Genomic DNA, 23,617 nt, shown 5'->3' on the forward strand with positions numbered 1-23,617 from the left:
TATCTATACTTACACTTTCTTGGTCTTCTACCGGAGCCTTGTCACAGTTATTTCATTGTTTCCGTACGAGATATTCCGTACGGGAAGGGGGAGGAGTTTTGAGAGGGGGATAGTCCTTCTGTTCATAGAGTTCTTGTGTACTCGCTAGACGGGTGGATGACCTTAGAGCTGGAGGGGGTGAAAATGCGTTTTCGCTCTCTGCCGTTGCATTCGAGATGGAGGTTGAACATTTCTTTTCCTCTTTTTGTCCATTATTTAGGTCTGCCTCCGCCGCGGGGATGGAGGGTTCTGGTGGTGTTTCTCTTCTCTCTCTGGGGACCGCTGCCTCTCGCGTGTTTGGTTCAAGGTCGTACAGACTATAACGCTTGCCATCGATGTAGAGATAGCGATATTGAAGATAGGCAAAGCTGCCGTTCCTTCTTGCCTTAATCATGTGCTGATTTAGTTTTTTGCGCTCCTCGCGAACTCTGTAAGAGAAGTCTTGTTCAATATATATATTTGTGCCTCGAAGTTTGTTCCTGTTTCTTAGGACAGTCTCTTTCTTTTTGTCCGAGAAGAATTTGCAGACAATTGGGCGCGCATTGCCATTTCTCTTCCTTCCGGTACGGTGCACACGTTGTAAGTCATCATCACTTAATGAGATTTTTAATCGATCATTTATTGTGTCCCTGACTTTTTTCTCAGTTTCCTCCCAAGTTTCACCATCTTTTTCCGGAATGCCAAAAAGTACTAAGTTCTGTCGTCGCGATCGACCCTCAAGATCATCAAGTTTATCTTCTAGGTACCTTGCGTGATCTTGAAGATACCTTAGTTCTCGGTTCACAACTTCGAGATCACTTTCAACACTACTCACTCTGTTCACTACTGAGTTCATTGTAGCACTAATTTGCTTCACTTCTTTCACCAGTACCTCATTAGAGGTGACGAGGTTGTTCAAAATTTCTTTTATCTCGGCAATTTCACTTTTTCCACTTTTTTGTGATTGCGGGGGGCCGGGGTGGGGTTCGACCCCTCCTATGATTAATAGTGCGAGAATCACTAAACCGTAAGATAAGAACGCCCGTGATGCTTTCATTTTCGGAAAGTTTGAGATCGGAAGTTTTCTCGCGGCACTACAAAACAGGCCAATTCTAGCTCTCCACTGCTCGGTTGAGATTCCCATTGCGTAGGTCACTGAACTTACGAGCTTCACGAAAACACGTCCGCGCTCGACAACTGACAACTGAAAATTTCTATAGCCACATTGTACGTGTTAATCCAACCCCGACATTCGAAGAAAAGACGTTCTACATCTACTTCCAGCTTCTAGAAATCTGGGAGCTAAAATCTTTAACCAATGACATTTCTTCTATCCACCTGTGGCAGATGTGACGAAGAAAAATATCGCTGCTAGCATTTGCTAGTAATTATTCCAACTTAATAAATATAAAGGATACTGTAATTAATAAACTTTACTATTATGATCACAAAGAAAGAAAATTTGATGCTATAGACCTTTTACGTTTTTTTATTAACTGCAATTTCTGTTTCTTGGCAAAGCACTGATACATATGGAAAAGGATAAGAGGGAGGGTATGAAAAGTTATTTTTCTCTCTCTCACTAATCATGGTGCACTAATCGACAAACACCATGTGCGTTGCTTTCCTCAGGGTACTCCCATTTTCTTCATTCCACCATTCAATTCATTTATCATCATCATCACCGTCTACTTTGCCTAACAGGTATAATCGTGCGACGTAAAACTAAAAAATTTCATTTTCATTCATTTACGAAACGACGGAGCATAAGTGATTAGAAGGGGGAAGAGGAAATAGGTGAAGAGAAGAGAGGTAAAAGAAGGAAAAGAGGTGCACTCGAGGAACTTGTGCTATTGTGGATTGAGGTCAGAGGGAGGGTTCATCTTTAAATTATTACTCTTTTACTTTTCTCCTTACTTAAATTTAACTATACACATTATTTGGTTGTGTTGTATGCAACTTCGGTAGAGACTCTAAGCACCGCTTGGCGAATACATGTTCACCCCATTCCTCTGAGCAGACGGGAAATGATGCAACAGCTTTTAAGCGATAACTAGAAGTGTAAAATGTCCACGAGCACTCATTATACTCTGAAACAAACTAGGCCTAACTTAACCTGATGTAAATGCACATAATAATGGAGCAGTTATCTAGATCCTTCCCAGAACATTTAATATAGCATCAGCATATTCAAGCGGCAGGAGTGCAGAACACTGACTCACCTCCCATTCAGTTGTAATAAAGAAAGAAATTAATGTGCCCTACGGGGCTCTAAAAATCCGCCTTTACTCGCTATGTGAATTGAGGGGTTCATCTAAGCAAACGATTCTACCAAATAGAAAATTTATGGGTAAAATATGATGGGAAACACATTTCGTGAAGAAATGAGAGTGTGAATATGAGTAATTACTGTCAGTGCACACCAGTGACTGACTTAAAATGTATTTGAGTGATAGTGAAAGTATTTTATGTGTATATGTGCTTTTCCACTATCCTCGTTTATGCGTATAACTCCCGTGGCTGAGATGCCCTCTCCCTACGGACGTGCGCCCTCCCTACCGCTCAGCTTCCCTGCTGCGATCCAGCCATGACCCGGGAATATAGCAATTGTGCTTCTTATTGGTCACCTAGCACAAGTTGGTACGTAATTTATGCACTATAGGCTTTATGCCACACACCCGTATTTTTTTATTAGGCTGAGGCCCGTTTTTCAGAACCGGTATCTGCAATGTTGTTGCTATTGAGTTTAACGTCCCGTTCATCTGCGAGGCTATATAAGATGTGGACTTACTAATTAACGTGGAATCCGAACCACCTGAGCTCTCAGCGGGAATCGAACCCGGGCGTAGCCACCGATATAAAGGCCTGTGGACGAAAATGTGACGTCACCATCGGTAGGGCTATCTCATTACAATGGAGGAAAGCTTGAAAGCCCATTATATTAAAAACGGCTTAAACGATTTACATGAAATTTGCTGATGAAACGTTTCTTGATACGGGAAATGGATCTACCTTGGTTTCAACTTTCGTAAAACTTGTTCAGTGGCGTTTTGGGGCGCATCAATTAGGGGGCGTCTCACTTCCATTACAAAAACAACAAAGAATGTTCACCAATTTTCTGAAAATGTATTGTCTCGTACAAGAAAACAATTTAGGTATGGATCAATTATCTACAATTAGACTAGTGGCGTTTTTGGGCGCTTCATTTTAGGGGTGCCTCAATTATATTCGAAAAAGAACAAGCTATATACATGAAATTTTTCTCAAATGCATTTTCGCATACAAGAAAGTGTTTCAGCTAAGTTTCAAGTTACGCAAATTAGTTCAATGGAGTTTTCGAACTTCATTTGGGAGCGAAAATATTTTAACTTAAAATAGGTCTTAAGATCATCATGAAATTTTGTAAAACTACCTTTTTTGAGTGTAGTAAAGAGATTTAGCTTAGTCTCAACTTTCGACAAAACTTGCTTACCGGCCTCTTCGGGCGCTTCATCTCGGAAATGCCTAAATTATATTTTAAAAAATAAAGGATCTTCAAGAAAATTTGTACAAATGCGTTGGAGCGTATAAGAAAGCGATTTAGTCAACTACCATAAATCACTTTATGGAGTTTTCGAGCGCTTCCATTATATTTCAGAATGAACAAACTATTTTCACAATATTTTGTGCACATGCGTTTTCAGGTACAAGAAAACGATTTAGCTAAGACTCAAGTACCGCAAAATTAATCCAGCATATTATTGGTAGGCTCAAGATTTCATAAAAGAGCTCTTGTGATCATAGTTTAGTCCCAACTTTCGATAAATTAATTTGGAGACATTTTTAGAACTTAAAGTACTAAAATTTTTAGCTTAGAAACCGATCAAAGTATCTTCGTGAAATAAAAAAGTCCAATTTTTGCGTGCGAGCTAGCTATTGGAAAGATCAAAATACATAAATTACACTAGTTAACAAAGGTTTTGTTACATAAAAGGAAATACCTGTTCTTAAAGGAACTTTTTGCGCTTAATTCGAATATGCACTCGGTTTTTCTCCATCACGTACGATTTTCCCGTAACAGAGGGATTTTCGGGAAAATCCCTCAAAAATTTCCCTTTTCGTTTATTTTACACCCCAAGATGTTGTCCCCTTGCATATACTAACATAGATATTATACCTAAGTATACTTTGATTCATATTTTACAAACCCTCCAAGTTTCGTAATAATCGCTTTATTCTTTCTAGAGAAATAAATATGTTTGTATGTATACTGTGTGTACTGTTTATTGCACCTCATAGTAATGCTTTCAGATCTCTTAAGTTGAGGTAAAACGTTTTGCTTTATTACCACAAACACGTATATAAAATATAATACAATATAATTTACAAGTGTGACAATTTACAATAAACAATAATACAAATGTACCAAAAGGTCATGAAAAGACAATCAAAACTATCACAATATATGAAACTTCCATTGGGTAACAAAAACGTACACTACTTCCTTCTTTTGTAAGAAATGTTGCATTCTCTAACAAGACCCCAACAATGGTCCCCCATCATTGAAGGATCCCATCGTCCCTGGTACCTTTTCTCTATTGCCATTATATCTTGGTGGAATCTTTCCCCCTGTTCGTCGCTGAGAGCACCTAGGTTAGCAGGAAAGAAGCTGAGGTGGGAGTGCAAAAAGTGGATTTTTAAAGACATCCTACAACCCAACTCTTTGTATTTCTGTATCATGTCCTGTACGATTTCTGTGTAACTCTCAGCTTTGTTATTGCCCAGAAAGTTGCGCACAACACACTTAAATGCTGTCCAGGCAGCTAGCTCAGCACTGTTTAACTTGCTGTCAAAGCTATCATCAAGCATTAATTTCCTAATTTGGGGACCAATAAACACTCCCGCTGAAATCTTAGCATCACTCAGGTTAGGGAACTTATCTCGCAAATACTTGAAACCTTCACCAGATGTGTCCATATCTTTGACAAAGTTTTTCATAAGTCCTAACTTGATATGAAGTGGCGGTAGTAATATCTTATTAGGATCTACCAAAGGAGCGTATTTGACGTTGCATTCTCCAGGTACGTAATTCACTCTAGGTTCCCATTCCTTCACTTCATAATGTTTGTCATCAGCTCGGCTATCCCATAAACATAAAAAGCATTGGTACTTCGTGTAACCGCACTGCAGTCCTAATAAAATACCAACTACCTTGAGATCACAACATATTTGCCAACAATGGTCCTTGTAATTTATAAGATTTAACAAAGTTGACATGGTGTCATAGGATTACTTAATCTTCACTGAGTGCGCAAGTGGTATAGAAGGTTTTTTATTTCCATTATGTAAAAGGACAGCTTTAAGGCTGACCTTTGACGCGTCGATAAATAACCTCCATTCTTCTGGAACGTAAGGAATTCCTAGCTCCGCCATCAACCCATTTATATCCGTACATACGCACACATTATCTTGCATTGAGAAATAGCTTGAAAATTGAACATGCCTTTTCCTGTACATTGATATGTTCGTTTCTGCATCCAATAAGTTCCACTGCTGGAGCCTTGATCCCAGAAGTTCCGCCTCTTGTTTTGTCAGGTGCAAATCACGGACTAGGTCATTAAGTTCACATTGCCGGATGAAATGTGGCTCGCGAACACAGTCAGGGATGAACGTTGGATGTACATGTTGATGTCGATGGTTCATCAAGGTCATGATCATCATCAGAGTCTTTTGGCCATATCTCTTCCCAGTTGGTAGGGGGCTCGGGAAGTGGAAGTTCATCCCCGTGCGGAATAGGTCTAATTGCGGATTTAACGTTGGGATAACTTATTGTGTATTTGCTTTTTTTAGAATGTCCCTTAACTACTGTGAGACAAAAATAACAATCATCCAGATGGTTGGTGGGTTCTCTCCACACCATTGGTACAGCAAATTTCATGAACCTCCGTTTCCCTTTGGCCCATGCAAGTAAAGTGACGTAGCACGACGCACAAATTATGTTGGGTGCCCAAGTTTTGTCCTGATCTCCCACACGACATCCGAAATATATATATAATATGCTAGTTTCACCGATGGCGTAATGGATCTACACTGTCCTTTAACTACAAACTGGCCACACACATAACAAAAACTATTTGGTGAGTTAACACACGAACGCCGTCCTCTTGACGCCATTGTACTGATCACAAACTAAACTTCTGGTCTTAGTTGAGTATAATGCCGTTAAGATCAAACATGAAAGCACTCTTAGCAGCAAAGACAACTTTGAACGTGAAGTAGTGTTAAACTACACGTCAATATAAAAATGTACAAAACTCCCTCACCAGGTGTCAAGAACACAAGAAAGAAAGAAATGTGCGGGGGGAGGGGGGAAACGATACCGTAGTGGAAAATTCAGACTGCATTAGTTCATTGTTGTCAACAATGAGTCTGTATTCCATTCTTTCTTTCTTTTGCATTCTGTTACATTTGATAACAAATATTGATAACCATTTCATGAACAAAACGAAAAAACTTGGAGAATTGTATATATATGTATTAAGATATACATATACTGTACGTTTAAAAAAAAATATACGTTGGAAGTACATTCTATTTTTATACTCGTTTCTAATTTACAGAGAGCAATACAAGTGTGTTGTTGACTATTGTAAATATTCATTTTTATGTCTGTGTTTGTAGTAATAAAGCAAATCGTTTTTACCCCAACTCAGGAGATCTGAAAGCATTACTATCAGGTGCAATAAACAGTGCACACAGTATACATACAAATATATTTATTTCTCTAGAAAGAACAAAGCGATTTTTACGAAACTTTTAGGGTTTATTAAATATAAATTAAGGTATACTTAGGTATAGTTTCTATGTTACTATATGTAAGGGGACAGGAGCTAGGGGAATATCTGAAAAAGGGAAATTTTTGAGGGAATTTCCCGAAAATCCCTCTGTTACGGGAAAACTGTACGTGATAGAGAGAAACTGAGTGCATATTCGAATTCAGCGCAAAAAGTTCCTTTAAGATCAGGTGATTTTTCTCATGTAACAAACAAAAAGTTTAAATTTGTTAACTAGTGTTATCTATCGTGAATATTTCGGCATATAATGAGACTGTCTGACGATCCTCCTAGAAAAAAACTTAATGTACACAGCTTCAGCCTTTTTATTAAATTTAAATACAAAATTAGCTTTGATTTTGTTTATATAATGCATCATATGGAAACGTAGATCTAAGAAACATGTTATCAAAGGAATTACATCAATAACATCCTAAATTCGCCTATTACCTGGAGAACAAGTGTCTTTTACAAAGTGAGTACTGGAGATGAAAATGTAGTAGAGTAAAAGTTCCAATCAATGAAATTGTCATATCTGCTACCTCCTCTCTTTACTTTTATTGTAATACTGATAGCAATATTATTTTTTAAAAAATACGGCATTTTTCTTAAATTCTGCATTTATTTTGCATTATTCGTTTTATTTACACTATTTTAAATTTTATAACTTAGATTTCTAAGAGTTCTAAAATAAATAAAATATTCTAGCATAAAAGTGAATAATTATTCTAAAGTTATATACCATTTGAAAAACCAGCAAAAATATTCCAATTAATTACAGAAATTATACATCAATGAATGATTTTAACGAACTATTAATATATATAAAAGAAAGCAAATATTTTAACCTGTGTGTTGCGCTTTGGGGTATTTTCTCCTACAATATTTCGCAAACTTCAATGTTTGCTTATCCATCTAGTCTTATTCTCCGGACTACTTGTTCAATTGTTTAATTTATATTTTTATAGAAAGAGAGAGAGAGAGAAGGAAAGAAAGTAAGAAAAGAAGAAAACATTAATGAAGGAATTCAACAAGTAATCTGAAGAAAAAGACTAGATGGATAAGGAAACTGTGAAGTTTGCGAAACATTGTAGGAAAAAATAACCCACAACGCACCACACAGGTAAACAATATTTGCTGTCACAACGACTAAAAACGAAATTATTATTCAAGGCTTTAGTAACTTGGTTTGACGTATTTAAATCTTAATTTATACATATCAAACATTACTGAAATATTAAATAACATACTTACATACATGGTGAAAAATCGTACACACAATCATACATTAGTACGAAAACGTTAATATAAATACACATGAACGTGCCTGACAGATTTAGAGGGTTAATAATCACAGTCGTAACACCTAATTGAATCTGACAAATAAAACGTAGGGAGATCATTTTTCAAACTAGAAATTGCACTAACATTTTTTTTATATTCGTAGTAGACGATATCTCGGATAGTCTATTTTCAAGGACACAACGGCTTAAATAATATGCATAAATAGAAGCGAAATCTGACCTAAGCAACCGCTTATAATTACTAATCTGGTTACAGTTTTGGCTATTTTTTTCTCAGAAAAATTTCTCATGCTATTTGCTTCAACATCAGTGGAAGTTAATTAATTTGTATACGAAGTAATGCGTATTTACGGAGCAACGTATTAAAAAGAGACTTATATTCTAAATATTTCCACACGAAATTCTGTATATGTGATTGTCATAAGTGCACTTATTACCTAATTATATATTCTTTCTTTCTATCTTATAGGTATTTCAGCGTATTAATATCATCTAAATAATATTAATACGATCAAATACCTTAAGACAAATATAATATCTAAATTGGTATGTAAATATATAAACTGATGAATTTTCACTAGTGTTAAAGGAAAAAGGATGTAAATGTCTTGCTGCATAATATGATTTAACTTGTTGTGACCTTCTACTGTAAATGAATACCTGGTTAACTGTCTGAAATATTCGAAATTATATCAATCTACTAAGAATATAAAAAGATTAGTGTAATTTCTAATTGAATGTTTGTATTTTCCTTCTTTTTTGTTTCTGCTGAATCCCTTCCATTGTTGTGTCTGACCGCATCCTGCAATAGTTACTTAATAGACAGTTACTCGATACATTTAACACCAAACGAATCACAAATTCTGCAGTATGACCATTCGAACTTAAATCCAAGACATCTAACATTTCTCTACTCTGGAGCTCTCTGAATGTTAGTTCCCTTGCCACTGTCCTTTGATTTTGCACTTTTAAAAATTCTTTCTCATAATCCTTGCATAAAATTTGAACAATAAGAAAGTTATAAACAACTGTATTGAGAACAACATTTGTTGGATACGTAAGTTTTCCCTTGTCTAAGCGTTTCAGCAAGCAACAGTTTGTATCATACGCTACTTCCTTGTCTGAAACCAACATTCATTTGCACTCTTTACTCTTCATTTTTTTTTGGAAGCAACATAGGAACAATATCCTCCCAAGTAAACAATAACTGGTAAATATGGCTCTGTGCTTTTAAGCGACTCTTCAGAAACATCAATACAAAATGGCGTCATATCCGCATCTGTAACATGCGACACTTCACACTGAACAACTTCAGGCATATTATCATCAACATTAGTCACTGGAACATTACCGTAGCTGCCAGTAGCAATTTTTAATTTCATGACCGACTGAAAACGTAGTTTAGACTCATTCTCAAATATCTGACGAAGGGTCACACTATAATTAGCACCTGACATTTGCCTGTACATAGCGAACTGTGATTCCAAACAGTCAGTTTGATATTTGCCTGGCAAAATATAAGTTATGCCCAATTCACTGGTACAATAAACAGTCAGTTGCATGAGGGAATCTGATGTCGTTTTCAGCTCTGCGCAAGTTTCTCTTGATAGTCTGTCAGTATTTGAATTCATCGCATCCCACCGATCTAACCAGTTGACAAATTTACCCAAAAAGGCAAATTTCTGGTCGTCAACTGATGCTGTTAAAGGTTTCCGAAAAGTGTCGTTCAAACGGAGTCCTTTCATTGGTGATCTAACATTGACAATTCTCCACCACTTTTCTATAATTTCAATGAAGTTGGCAGTATCCTCGTAGTAGGGCAAGTTATGTATCTTTCCAAGTTCACAAACACCCACAGTAGTAAATTCGTTAAAAACTTGTAATGCTAATTTTACATTTTGCCTTTCAATATTGGTAGGAGGAAGTGCTTTCAGCGATAGTCGATATACATATTTTGCTAAACTGTTACTTTCTAAATTGTGAACCTGCTTAAGAATTGAAAATGAAGCTGTCTTAATATTGTCATTTGATTCATACTTAAAGTCAGGATACCACAAGCATTTTTCTGCATTTTTTACATTTAACCAATTATTTCGTACACATTTTAGTAAATGTACAGGGTCAATAACATAAAACAATGGCTTATTTTTATCACAGGGATGGGGATAAACAATACTTTGAACTGGAGGAGTTATAAACGACACTGCCTTTCTGTTGATTGAATTATTATCTGTCATAATGCATATCACTTTCAATCCTAGATTCTCCAAATCTACGATAATTTTTTCACACCCAGAATGCAACACTATAGCACTGATTGTCTTAGCCGGTAATACATGGACAACGTCTGCATATAATGACTGGATACTGGAGATCATAAAAACATGAGCACTTGTTGCAGCATCAGTGTTGTCAAAAGCTGTCCCAACAATGTTACCTCTTTTATAGTCAAAGAATGGCCTTAAGTGAATTTCATCTATCATCAACACCACAGTTTTGTCTTTTGATTGTAAATAAGTGTGCTTTTGCTTTATATAACTAAGGTAATCACTTTCAGATTGCTCACTATGTATACTAGTGGGAAAAGGACTACACACACCACGCAATGTAGAGGGTTGCGGTAGAATTATATATCCTGAATTTCTAAAAAAGCGATATGCATGTGGTGCAACTGAATGTAATAATGCAAAGAACACTAACATTTCAGGTAAATAACGGAACTGGAACTTGCTACTTGTGAGGAGAAAGACTTGCTGAATAAGGAACGTACCAATATTTGTTCGTTCTTCACCAACACTGTTTTTAACCGATGATAACAAAGTTTATATTTTAAAAATGCAATTCACATCTGTGTCTGTATTTACTGCTTTCTCTATTGATTTCAGTTTATCAAGTATGTCCTGAATTTGTGTTATATTGCTAACTTTACATGGCAGTTTCCGAATTCCGTGCATCAAATTCAGGCTCACACTTCCAACATATATATTAACTTCCATGATTTCAGAAATACATACAGACAATGTTATTTTCGGACAAGGCATTAACTCCATATGATAAAAAGTTGCACTCGCATTCTGAAAATGACATAACCAAAAAGATTGTAAATCCAGTTTACCAAGTTTCAGTTTCAGTTGTTCTACCGATGATACAGTGGTTTCTTTCTCGTGTCTGAGAAACTCCTATTCACTTTTCCGAATTATCTTCGATATTTGTTCTTCTTCCTTTCTTAGAAGTCGTTTGTTTGGACTTTCCCTTACGGCCACTTTACCACTCAAATAGGTTGGGCAATTTGGTAGTATCGTGGGTACTGCTCCGTGTGTAAGCTGCGGTACAGATAGTTTTGCAGTAATCCGCCTGCCCGTTTTCTCATCAAAAGCCTGAGAATGCCATCTGATAGAGTTTGGTGCAAAATGTAGTTCACAAATCTGAAAAATACGAAATAAAAAACAAATTAAAATAATGACAATGTTAAGATGAACTATATACGTAAATACAGTGATATTTCGAGACTTACAGAAATGACGGGGAGAGAAAGCTAAAGCCCTTAGTATAAAATCTCACAGTTATGCTCTGTAGACAAAATGAGGGACTATTAAAGGATTAGTGAATCGAAGGGAGTTATTAAAAACGGAAGGATCCTTAGAAACCTATAAAATGATTTTATCCATCAGAACATGGGGACATTACGTGTAGTAGAATTGAATCAAGCCTTGGAAGCAAAGTTCTGTACTCCATTATGAAATCATGTCTTCCTCCTCTTACGTGAACTGAATCGTATGTAAGTTGACATGGTCCTGATTATTATAATGTGATGAGAAACAAACCAGGAACATAGAGCCGTTAAAACAAATGCATCAAACGTTAAAGTATTTATCTTTATGTGCTTGCATATTAACGTAAAATAGAGTAAAAATTAAAATACCTACCTTAGTATATGTTGTTTTCTTTTTAATCATGATATTTCTCGTTTGATAAAAGTATCAGTTAAGAATTATTGAAATACCGGGATAAAAAGAAAAACAACACGTATTAAGGTAAATATTTTACCTTCCTTTATCATACGTGAATATTGCATTTCATAAATAAAGAGGAAATTGGAAAATTAAATCACCATACCATGTAGCGCCAAACATAAAGAAAAAGATCAATTTCGGCTGCTACCTACATGGAATGATCCGAAATTGATTAACTCGTTAAACTCTAATTGTTATTTATTTTACAAAAAAGTAAATTTTGTGTGGAAAAAGTAACATACTGCGATTTTTGCACTAAATAACTATTATTCGAAAATATTCTAGAATATTTCTGATGACTAGTCAGTAATAATACGAAAAAAAAATGTACCAAGTAAACGACTTGACATGAACGTAGTCGAACATCGAGTCGTTTCGATGTTTTACCGAAAATCCGTAAACAGTTCAAGCTAAGTGGTAAAAGATTTTTAAAAAACTCAACACTTAATTATTTTGCAAGCTTAAAATAACAACTAATAGTTATTTTAAAGGTAACGACATTATCATAACCATATCTCATTTACAGCTCTAAGACAGACAATTTTGAAAATGTCGTAGCTTATAGAAAGAGTTCCATCGTCCCATGAAAGTAATGCATTATTATTCGTATATTCAATAAAATTAAATAGCGATTAATCTCTCTTATCATTAGCAATTTTGGTAAAGAATATCCTTAACCAGAATTCAAACTCGAAAGGATCAACATAGCAATAAGTCAATGAAATTATTACATACCTATTAATGATGAAAAAAGATGTGTCAAAAGATAAAGGCAAATTAAGGTAGAAAGATGAAATTGTAGCGAATTAAGCTACAGTAATACTTACCTTGTTATATTTATTTGGCACATAATTGTCTCTGTGAATGTTTCGTAGCCATTTAGACTGAAGTTCCGCATCTTTCGGAAATGGAAAAACATGAACTTTTGGTTCATTCTTATAATTTCCATTACATCCTGGTACACAGCAGGTGTACGGCATATCTGAAATTTGTAACAAAACTTTAATTCACTCAAAGAATATTGATGCGTTAAAAATAGTGACACAGTAAGATAAAATTAGTACATTAGTAGAATCTACATAGTTTTCTACAATTACAAATTCAGAACAGTCAAAAGCCCAAAACTGCACTTCATATTTACACCAAACGAAGTTGAAAGCTACTATATAGTGCATCTTTACCTTGTATTCTACTACAGGGACATACGCAGCAATTTATTTTCAGGGGGAGATTAATATGAGTACGAAATGTGTATAATTGCTCCTAAAATTAGGCAGAATTTAGAGAAAAGACGTGATTTCTGGCCTTAACGTTCTTGTGCAATAGCGGTGCTATTAAAATAAACGAGCAATTTCAAAAGACTACAGAATACAGATCAAAATTAGTCCCGAGTTAGTTCACTAGTTGGAAATACGTTTTAATTTAATTTGCGTATCAGTTCAAGAAGCAAACAAAGATACGAAAATTTGACTTCACTCTAGCTTTGAAGCACTCATCTTATAGTTTTGATTTAAATTAAGTCCATGAGAAAATGTTTAAAGCAGCCAACCCTTTCCAGGACCAACCCTCTGCGTACGCCCCTGCTGTACTGTATAGAACATAATACAATATCGAATCTAATTTACTCTTCAGGCCCCTCCACAACTGTGCAAATTGACGAGAGGATGCCGGGAATTCCCCCCTGGCAAAAAACTTTATCCTCCCTCTCAAGAAGATAATTTTTATCCTTGGTAGGGGGAACTTTCCCCTCTCTGGGTTTTTTCGCATAAAAGCGATTTTTCAAAGTAATAACGCTTATGTCTTTCTGCAGCGAATTTGTATTGAGAGCAACACCGCATATAAAACACAATGTTAGGTACTAAGAGTGTCTCTTGGTGAAAAAGGAAGATTATGCAATTAAAGTGAATTTGGAACGAGATTCTATACCTGCACACAACATAATGAACACTGCCAAGTCATGAGAAAAATTAAACTAAATAAGTACTCAAAAATGCAAATAACCATTATACAATTGAAACACTACATTAAGACTGCTTTTCAACCACTTACATGTAATTTTAAAATGGTTGATTTCCGAAGTGCATTCACATAATTGAGTATATGTATTGTACAAGATGTAGTTTGCAATATTTATAATGTACCTTATGTACTAAAAAGATCTACACAAATTATTTGCAGTGTTTCATTGTGCACACTCCTTGAAAACGCATTTTTATAGGTGTATGGACGTACCATATTCAATTAAAGCCTATTTCGGAACTTTTGATTCATATTGACAGTTTACACACTATAATGGTGACTCTCTCTTATCCTTCCAGGATACAGTATACATGTTTTATTTTCCGGTGCAACAATAAATAATTATTGTATCACTTATGATTTTTACGATCCTTATCGATAAATGACAACAATAACAAGAGGAACAGATGTTAAAATTAAACTCTTCTATTTATACTGTAGATGGAGGTATGAAATCAAAGATGCTGCAGAAGTTATGAACTTTATGTTATATTTAAAGATTAAACTAAATATATTGACTTACCTTCCACTTTTAACGTGTCCTCTAATACTTCTGTCACAAAATTGGTGTATTTCTTCCTTACAATGCTATGTTTTATCTCCAAAATTTACAATAAAGCATCAAACAAGCATGCTTATGATAGTAAGTTTGCCCTACAGGATATGACGTATGAGCTTCTTGACGTCAGCGCCATCAGGCCTTTATAACGGTGGCTACGACCCGGGTCTAAGACGCCAAAGCCAAGTGCTTAGCCACGGAGGAGCTCACATCCACAATGTATTTATACTTATGGCATTACTGCTGTATCGTCAGAATACGAAGATAAAAAAAGGTATATTATTTAGTTTCTCACCCAAAATACTAAATATTGGCCCTGGCTCACTTGACATTGATTATTGTTCGAAATACGATGTGAACGTATGGCATAACAACTAGCCAATAAAACACTGACTAATTTGTGCTACGTGGCCAGTAAAAAGCAGGAATGCCATCTAACCGAGTCTAAACAGGAGAGGTTAAAGAGAGACCGTAGGGAGTAGACGCGTCAGATGCGATGGATATACGCATAAATCGAGGATGGTGGAAAAACAATTTATATGCCATAAAATGAATACGTTATGTGTTGCACAGCTTTGGGGGAGGTACTAAATGCAATCCAGAAAGTACCACAATGTACTAAATTAAATTATACTCGATTAGGTTTGGGTCCTCTTCTTTCTGTAGCTTCAATTCGTTTACACTAGTTACAATAACTTTTTGCCTGTTTAATAGACCATGCCTTTCACACAATTTCGACAACTGACACTCATTTTTGTATAACTTGATAAAACTCAATCACGATATGACACACAATCTTGTAATTCATGCACCATTTCCGTACTTCCTATCCCAAAAATCATGACAAATATACTGCCAAATAGTCCCTTCCGCACCCCATATATATAGTATAGCTTACAATATCAAAAATAACTAATAACAAGTATTTTATTAACTATCACCCTCACCTTACTTTTACTCACTTTTCCTCACGAACCAAAAGAAAGTCAACAATTTACCTGGTAAATTTTTTAAATTGGCCCGGCGGTACAGCAGTTAACCCATACTGAGCCCTCCTGAAGTCAATCTGCAAGTAGTAATGGAGCTCCTCATTTTGTACATGCTGGGCTAAAAGAAATACAAAACTCTAATCTAACCTGGGAATGTAAGAAATCTGTCAAAATTTGGTGGAACCATCTTCTCAAGTAATGTCAAATTGAGTGTTGAGCTTTCGTACAGAAGGAACGAATCTCACTAGTATCTTATATGAAGGTGTTATTACACCCTTCACCATCCGAATTCACTGATATATATATTACCAACAATTCCCATGTGCCCATCTACGTAACCCCAGCCTATTATAATACACCCGAATATAAGATTTGAAATGGCATGGAGTGATTGACAGTCGACGTAATAGTGAAGTTATCCACGTCCTGAATTGTTCATTCATGAATTAAGAATTGGTTTATAATTGATAATGACTTACTTTTGTCCACATAGGCCTACACAGAAACTTTCAGTTTTACAATAATGATGCACCGGAATAAATCTATATAAACAAATCACTCATCATATCTTACCTTTTTTTGCAGTTCCTGCAGAAAAGCCAGCCACCTCTTCTTTCTGTCTTCTTCACTATTATTACTGTTACACGGTTTTCTCCGACTTAAAAAGCTATAAGTGTCTTCGCAAGCAAGCTATTTGTTAATCTGAAATTGTTTCCACAAGCTTCTTCTTCTTCTTCTTAGGGTTGTATTGCCCTTGGCGCATGCGCCTTCTGGGCATTTCAGTTCGATGCGTTTATAAAGGTTTAGATGTACTATATACCGTCCATTTGAGGAGATAGAGGCAGCTTAGGGATTGAGCAACGCTGTATCGCGAAGTCTCGTTAAATTGTAATGTTATTAATTAGAAGGTACTGAAGAAGGGGATAAACTACGGGTTGTATATTGTTCGCTAAGATAAAGGGAACAGTCACTGGTGTGGTATGAAAGTATTGGTGGATTACATTGTATAATGTCTGACGATATGCTGGAGTTAACTTACACTGAAAGATCATATGCGATAAACTCCCAATGTGGTCGCCACAATAACAGAGAGGAGTGTTGCGGTGACCTTGTTTGTATAATCTATATGATGTTTGAGCTATTCCTAGATATAAAATAAATAGTATACACACGTGTCTTCTCTTCCAGCCATTAGGCGTGATCCAGGGATTTGTTGTGGGTCTGGGGAATATTTCCCAAAAGTATTTACCTTCACGATGTCTATTTTGCTCTTGATACCTTCTCCATTTTTCCTGTCGGCGCTGATGAAGTTGAGCGTGTAGGCTCTCCGTTGGAAGTGGAATAGCATTGATGTGATCCAGATGAGTCCCGGCCTTTGCTAGACGGTCGCAAACCGAGTTACCAGGGATACCAAAGTGACCAAAATTATGAAAAAATTTGACATCTTGTCCTCTGTCCTTGATCGTTATGATCTGTTGTTTGATATTACCATGGATCCAGGTCATCCGGGTCGACAGAGCCGTATTTTGTAGACTTGTGAGGGCGCTAAGGCTGTCACTACAGATACCAAAACATGGATATTTCCGTTCTATGGCATGTCGAAGGCCCATGCGAATAGCCCATAATTCTGCGTGAAAAATCGACATCTGATTTGGTAGTCTTTGTATTTCAGAGTGTGAATTATGGGGTATATGTATGCCAGCTCCGGTATATTCCATTCCATCCTGAGTTCTTTTAGATGCGTCCGTATATATGAGAAGACGTTCGGGATGATTTTCTTCCATATAGTTTTCTCATCTGGGGGCCACACTCTTGGGGCACAGTAGATTAGTGTGTTTATTAGTGGAAATTGGTCTTTCCAATTCTATGGATTGGAGTGTTGTGCTATACTGAATGTTATAACAATTAAGACGGGGATTCCTGTATATTGCTTGTTTCCAGCGTCGCATGTTGACATATGCCTGATACAGCCAGGGAAGTCTCTGACGGTACGGTAGTGCACTCCGTCTGTTTTGCGTGTATAGCAGTTCTAATTTCGGAATAACCGTAGATGTAGTGATACCTAATCTTCTCATGATGTAACGCTCGGCATAATGCTCCACTTGTACTGCAAAAGGGATAGTACCTGATACTTCTAATAAAGCGTTGGTAGGCGCCGTTTGAGGTAGTGAAAAGATAGAACGTAGAGTGGTTGCTTGTAGTCTCAGTGGAATTTGGCATATTCGGGCTGGTGTAGATGCTAGTAGAATCCCTTCATATAGAAGGATGGCGTCGACACATTGTTGGGATATGCGTAATAATGGACCTACGTCCGTCCCCCATTTTTTACTGCTGACACTGCGTATAAGGTTGATATAAGGTCGTATCTTCTCTCGTAGCACTGCTAGTTGTGGCTTCCAAGTTAATCTGCGATCGAAGGTGATTCCCAAATAAACGAGCTTTTGCTGATGTGTTAGGGTGAAATTGTCTATTTGCAAGTGGATGAGTCCCATCTGTCTTTTCCTTGTGAAAATGGTATAGGTTGTTTTGTCCCAGTTCACTTGGATCCCATTCTTAAAATTCCATCGTTGCACAACTGTAAGGGCGTCTTGTAAGCGGCTTTGCACTTCTGCTAAGGAAGAACCTCTGGCGTACAACAAGTGGTCGTCGAAGTAGCTGATGATTCGAACGTGTTGTTTCAGGGCATTATGAAATTCTAGCATATAGATGTTAAAGATCAATGAACTGAGACACGATCCTTGAGGGAGTCCCTTGGAAGTGCATCGTGGTGCAGTGAGTTTCCCATGGTATTTAGTACTGATCCTTCTATTGACCAACCAATTGTGGACGAACCTGATAAACATAGACGGCATGGTGAGATGATACACCAGTCTGTCAAGATCTATACTGTCATATGCTCTATCGAAGTCCAATTTAATGGCGACTACATATTGGCGGTGTTGGTATGCTTGCCAAATTTCTATCAGGAAGGTAGCAAGGGCGTCTAAGGTGGCCTTCCCTTTTCGAGCTCCTATGATTGTGGCGGGAAAGGTATTGTGATATTCGGTATACCATTCCATTTTTCGTAGTAGGATTTTTTCTAACACTTTGCTTAGACACGGCAGCAATGTTCTTGGCCGATAACTATTAGCATGTCCCATCGGTTTGTTGTGTTTCAAAATTGGTACTACTAAGTGATGCTTCCAAGAGTGCGGAATGTGTCCAGTAGACCAAATAAATTGCAATCCTTGCAGTAATAGCGGAAGGCTTTGCCTAGGAAGATCTTGGATATGTCGGTTTGAGATTTTATCGACGCCCGGGCTGGTAAGACGTCCTTTTGGTAACGCTTCGTCGAGTTCTTTATATATGTTAGAGATTGCTGGAGAAGGAGCACAGCAGGAAAGGTGTGATAGTATTTCCGTTCTCGAAGCCAATACAGACGGTGCTGTTAGTGAGCTATGGAAGTCCTCCAACCAATGGGGAGTAGGTTGCTAGATTACTCTTGACATATTTCCAAATGGATGCGGCACTGGTCCCTTCTGTTAGGCTAGTACAGAATTGTTGCCAGTGTGTTCGGCGTCTTCGTTGTATATATTGCTTAAATTGCGCCTGCGCCTGTCTAGAAAGAGTATAGGAGGCCGGCGTACGATCGTGCAAGAATCGTTTTTGTGCCATTCTGCTCTGAGTGAGTAATTTTTGGCATTGGGTATTCCACCACTGATAGGTGTATCTGGTACGGCAATCTCTTCTATTTTATCTTCCTCTCTCCCCGCCAATTGTGCCCCTGTTATCATTTGCTCTGACAATAGCGGAATAATGAAGCTACCGTTCGTGGTGGGTATGTGCGGAATAGCCTGTTCTATGTATTCCTGGTAAACTGCAGTATTATAAGTTTGTTTGAGCAGTATAAAAGCACTGTCGGCCTGCACAGGATGGTATCCCCTCCGTATTTGCCAAAGACGTTATAATTGAGAAATGATCACTTCCACCCGTGAACCCATATACCGACCAAGTATGATATAAATAAATGTCCACACTAAGCAAAGTTAAGTCAGGAGCTGACGGTGGCCAATTAAGATTCGGCATACGTGTTACTGTGCCATCATTAGCTATCAAAAAAGATTGGTTTTCTAATGCCTCTACTAGGTAATCAGCGGCCCGATTTGTCTTGGCTCTTTGTGTTAGGATCTCCAGCTATGATGCAAGGTCCCGTACACTGAGTAAATAGATATTTCCATAAGTTCGGCGTTATAGCACTGTTTGGAGGAGCGTAGAGGTTGAGAATAGTGATTCCTTTGTACTTAAAGCCTTGCACTTGAATCGGATATGTCAGCTGGGGATGTTGAAAATCCAATTGTTGTATGTCTTGCGAAAGTAATTGTTTATGAAATCCTACTGCTATGCCTCCATATCCATCTGGTCTGTGTTGTGGATACATCCGGTATGCCGGCATCTTTATTGGAAAGGTGGGAACGGACCAAGTTTCTTGTAAGAGAAGAATAGATGGTACGTAGAACCTGCATAAATGCCATAGAAAAGGTTCTTTGCCGTTCAGTTGGCGACAGTTCCATTCTAGTATCTTAAGCGGTGTTTTACTGGCCATTTGCTAAGGATTTGAAATAGTCGTGTAAATGTTGATATAGTGTGGAATCTTCCGTATGATGCGTTTCGGGCTGGAAACCATAATTGATGGCAGCCATATTTTTCTATGCTATGTAAGAGGTTCTGTAGAAAGTTTTTTAAAGAGTCTTCCTTTGATGCTGTTATCGTGGACGGCAGTATTTGGAGCATCGTCCGGCGTCTAGAGGTGGACGAGGGTTCCCTCTGGGGGTCCCCTGTGTCATCTTTTGTTCTGCGTTGTTTACTTGTGGAAAAGCCTGTATAAATCGGAGATTACAGGTTTTCAAAAGATCTCCCCCTCTTCTTCCATGCGTGTGGCTCTGCGTTTTTTCATGTGTTCCAGTGTCCCTCCTCCCGATCTAGGGGACATATTGTGGGATGTTGAAGGTTTTGTTAATTTGTGGCGGAGGGATGGAGGCTGGCTGGTTGACTTTGACGTGGAGGGTTCTCGGAAGGAAAAAGTTGAAGTCGTCATGGTATTGAGAGAGGTGTGAGGATTAGGAGAAGTACTCAAATTTTGCTCTAAAGGTTGTTTTGTCGAAGGTATTTCTGTGCTTCATTGTAGGCTATTTTCTCTGTTGCCATAAGTTGATTGATTCTTTGGTGCCGTTTTTTTCTGGACATTGAAGATCCAAGGCCGAGTGCCCTCTGCCACACTTGATGCATTTGAAAGCGTTCGTGCATGATTGGGCGTCGTGTGAGGCTCCACAGCGGTAGCAAAGCTTTTGCTTTGACCGGCACGACCTCTGTAGATGGCCTAGACGGTGGTGCCCATCTTTACATTGTTTTACTGCAGGGACATAGGTGTGGATTGTGTGACTCGAGTGATATAAAGCACACAAGTCCGGTAATCGTTGTGTGTCAAATGTTATTACCACAGAATGTGTGGGACGTATTTCAGAGTCTATCCTTTTGTTAATCCTTCGTACGTGCAAGACATTAGCTCGACATTCTAGATTTTCTAATATTTCCCCTTCCGTGAATTCCGGGTATATCCCGTGAATAATTCCGACAGATCTAATGGTGTAGTATGGCACAAAGGCCTTCCAGCCATGGAGTTGGAGTAAGTCATGGGCGAGGAAGTCATTGGCTTGTTGTCCTGTGTAGAATTCTATTTTAACCAAGTTCCTACCGGTGGGAGTAAAGGTTTTAAGACCAGCTACTTTGTTTTGGAACAGAATTTTCCCTAGCACTTGAGGATGTTTCCGAACCGTTATTGTGTTGTTCTCCGGTTGAACCCCCGGTACAACATGCACGATGTACGGAGGAGCATGATGCGGTAAGTATAAATTCGGAGGCGGAGTAGAGTTTATTATGACTTCATTAGCCACGGGAGTGGTTTCTTCCATGTGCACTTCATTATCAGAGTGTGTTATTGGAACCGTAATTATCGGGGTGGGGGAATATCACCTCCGGACACCTCCGCCATCCGGTGAGGTATGTTGCAACCCGGGTTTCACTAACTATTATTTAGCACTTGTCACTACACTAGGAAATGAAGCACTAAATGGTGTTTGTCAACTCTATCTTCCACAAGCCTCTAAACAGCCACTCATTTCAAACCGGCTTAAAGAGCACTGTGCAAGGATCTGCGCATGTGCCGTCACTACCAATTGAATGTTGTTTTCCGTACGTCCCATTTTTATCCAGATAATGTAGGTCTGTGGACGTTTAACTCGTGGATAAAATATTGACATAAAATGGACCATTCACTGAAGTCCAGAAATGGATATTCATTTCTAAACTTAATATTGACATACAATGGATGGTGCGCTGAAGTCCAGGTACAAAAACTGGACGTTCTGGATCTAATATGTACGTCCACTGACTGTGATGTGCTGCGTGGGGTTCTTCTAATTTTTTAACAACTCCAAATGTAAGAGACGTCAACGTATAGTAAAATTGGGGTAGGCCGGAACACAATTTCACGCATGCAGCGCCAACGAATGAGTACTGACGAAGCCACAGCAGAGGTTGTCTTGAGTCAGTGAGAGTTTGGCAGCCGTGGAAGGCAGATCACAATGGCCGCGAGAATTGTTTCTTACGCTAGTTGTGAAATGCCGGTGTGATACGATCTTTGCTTGCAAAAGGAACTTCATGCTGCTGATAACCACCAGGAATTGTGCCTAGTATATGAACCTACGTAATGAGTCCAGAAAAGGTTCGCAAATGGTGTCGAGAGTTTCAAAATGGTTGCACTAACGTGCACGATGAAGACCGGAGTGGCAGGCCTAGTGTTCAGACGGATGATCTTATGGAGCAAGTGAACCAAAAACTGCCAAGTGATCGGCATAGACGATCAGTGCTCCGGCTCATGACTTTCCTTACATTGCAGGAACCACCATCTATATAGCGGTCTATGGTTTATTCCTCGTTGGACGCATTTTGTTACTTTTAACATTAACATACAAGCTGATGGGTGAGTGATTGTATAGTGCTTCCGACCGGTTTTTATGTTGGTTTTAGTGGTTAGAAAGAATACCGTTTCATTAGCCAATAAAGGACACAAATACACCTTGCACTATTGTTTACTTTGCTGGTTCCTCCAACTACATCTCACCCGAGTTCACTATGCAATAGTAGGCTAACGTTTTTTTATCGAATACTGGATTCGCGCACAGATAAACCTAGAGGCACCCGCAAAGTTTACTTGCCACAACCATCACTTCTGACCTGTCACACCCAGAGTTCGGGAAATAGAACGTGCTCGTGTAACTCTTTGTAACGGCACAATATAAAGTTGATTAATATATTACGACGCTGGTGTGGTACTTCCCGAGTAAGTAGCAGTGCACTTTCTGCTTTATTTTTATGTAGATATGTTGTCGATTTAATATGGGTGGTAACGAAGATTGCAGATTATCTATAAGTAGCTTTAATTTTATATTAAAAATTACAAAAGATTTTGCGTAATAAAATTTGACGGCTGGAAGCCATGTTGATTGTTTACATTGTAGTGGGTGTGTGCGCGCACATGTAGCGCAAGTTGTATTTCTGGAGTGTGGTGGAACACTTAAACTAGTAAGTAGTTCGTTGCTTCATGCAGAAAATTATAATTCATTGATTATTTTTCTTTGAATTTTTAAATATTAAATGGTATTGCGTGTTGTGAAGTATGAGATCCTTATTTCATTAAAATGATTTTTAAATTTTAATTACATTCAATACTTGGAGTGGCCTCGTCGTATGTGTATGTGGCCACTGATCGAGCTTATCAGTGTATTAATCCGAAGTGTGTTAAGTAGGAAAAAACATTCGAGAACTATTTAGTGTGGCGAGTAGGCGTGGTAGATTGAGATCGAAA

General features: G+C 37.9%; 1 protein-coding gene across 7 annotated transcripts in view; it reads right to left on the reverse strand.

The window, feature by feature from the left end:
* LOC145666540 (THAP domain-containing protein 11-like) overlaps positions 1–17,323 on the reverse strand; it is a 28,642-nt gene extending 11,319 nt beyond the window's left edge. The window contains exons 1-4 of one of the 7 annotated variants that reach the window (XM_081733853.1): positions 16,288–17,303; positions 15,724–15,832; positions 12,975–13,129; positions 7,145–11,559 (exon numbers count right to left, since the gene is read on the reverse strand). In XM_081733853.1, coding sequence (XP_081589979.1) covers positions 9,289–10,836 — 1,548 coding nt within the window. In that variant the 5' untranslated portion in view covers positions 10,837–11,559; positions 12,975–13,129; positions 15,724–15,832; positions 16,288–17,303 and the 3' untranslated portion in view covers positions 7,145–9,288. Of the gene's footprint in view, positions 1–7,144; positions 11,560–12,974; positions 13,130–15,723; positions 15,833–16,287 lie in introns of those variants that run through there. The other 6 variants (XM_081733855.1, XM_081733852.1, XM_081733854.1 and 3 more) reach the window with 6 other exon arrangements.
* Positions 17,324–23,617: the final 6,294 nt, after the last annotated feature.

The sequence above is a fragment of the Thermobia domestica genome, chromosome 12 (assembly GCF_964235325.1).
Source record: "Thermobia domestica chromosome 12, izTheDome1.hap1.1, whole genome shotgun sequence".
Taxonomy (NCBI): Eukaryota; Metazoa; Arthropoda; class Insecta; order Zygentoma; family Lepismatidae; genus Thermobia; species Thermobia domestica.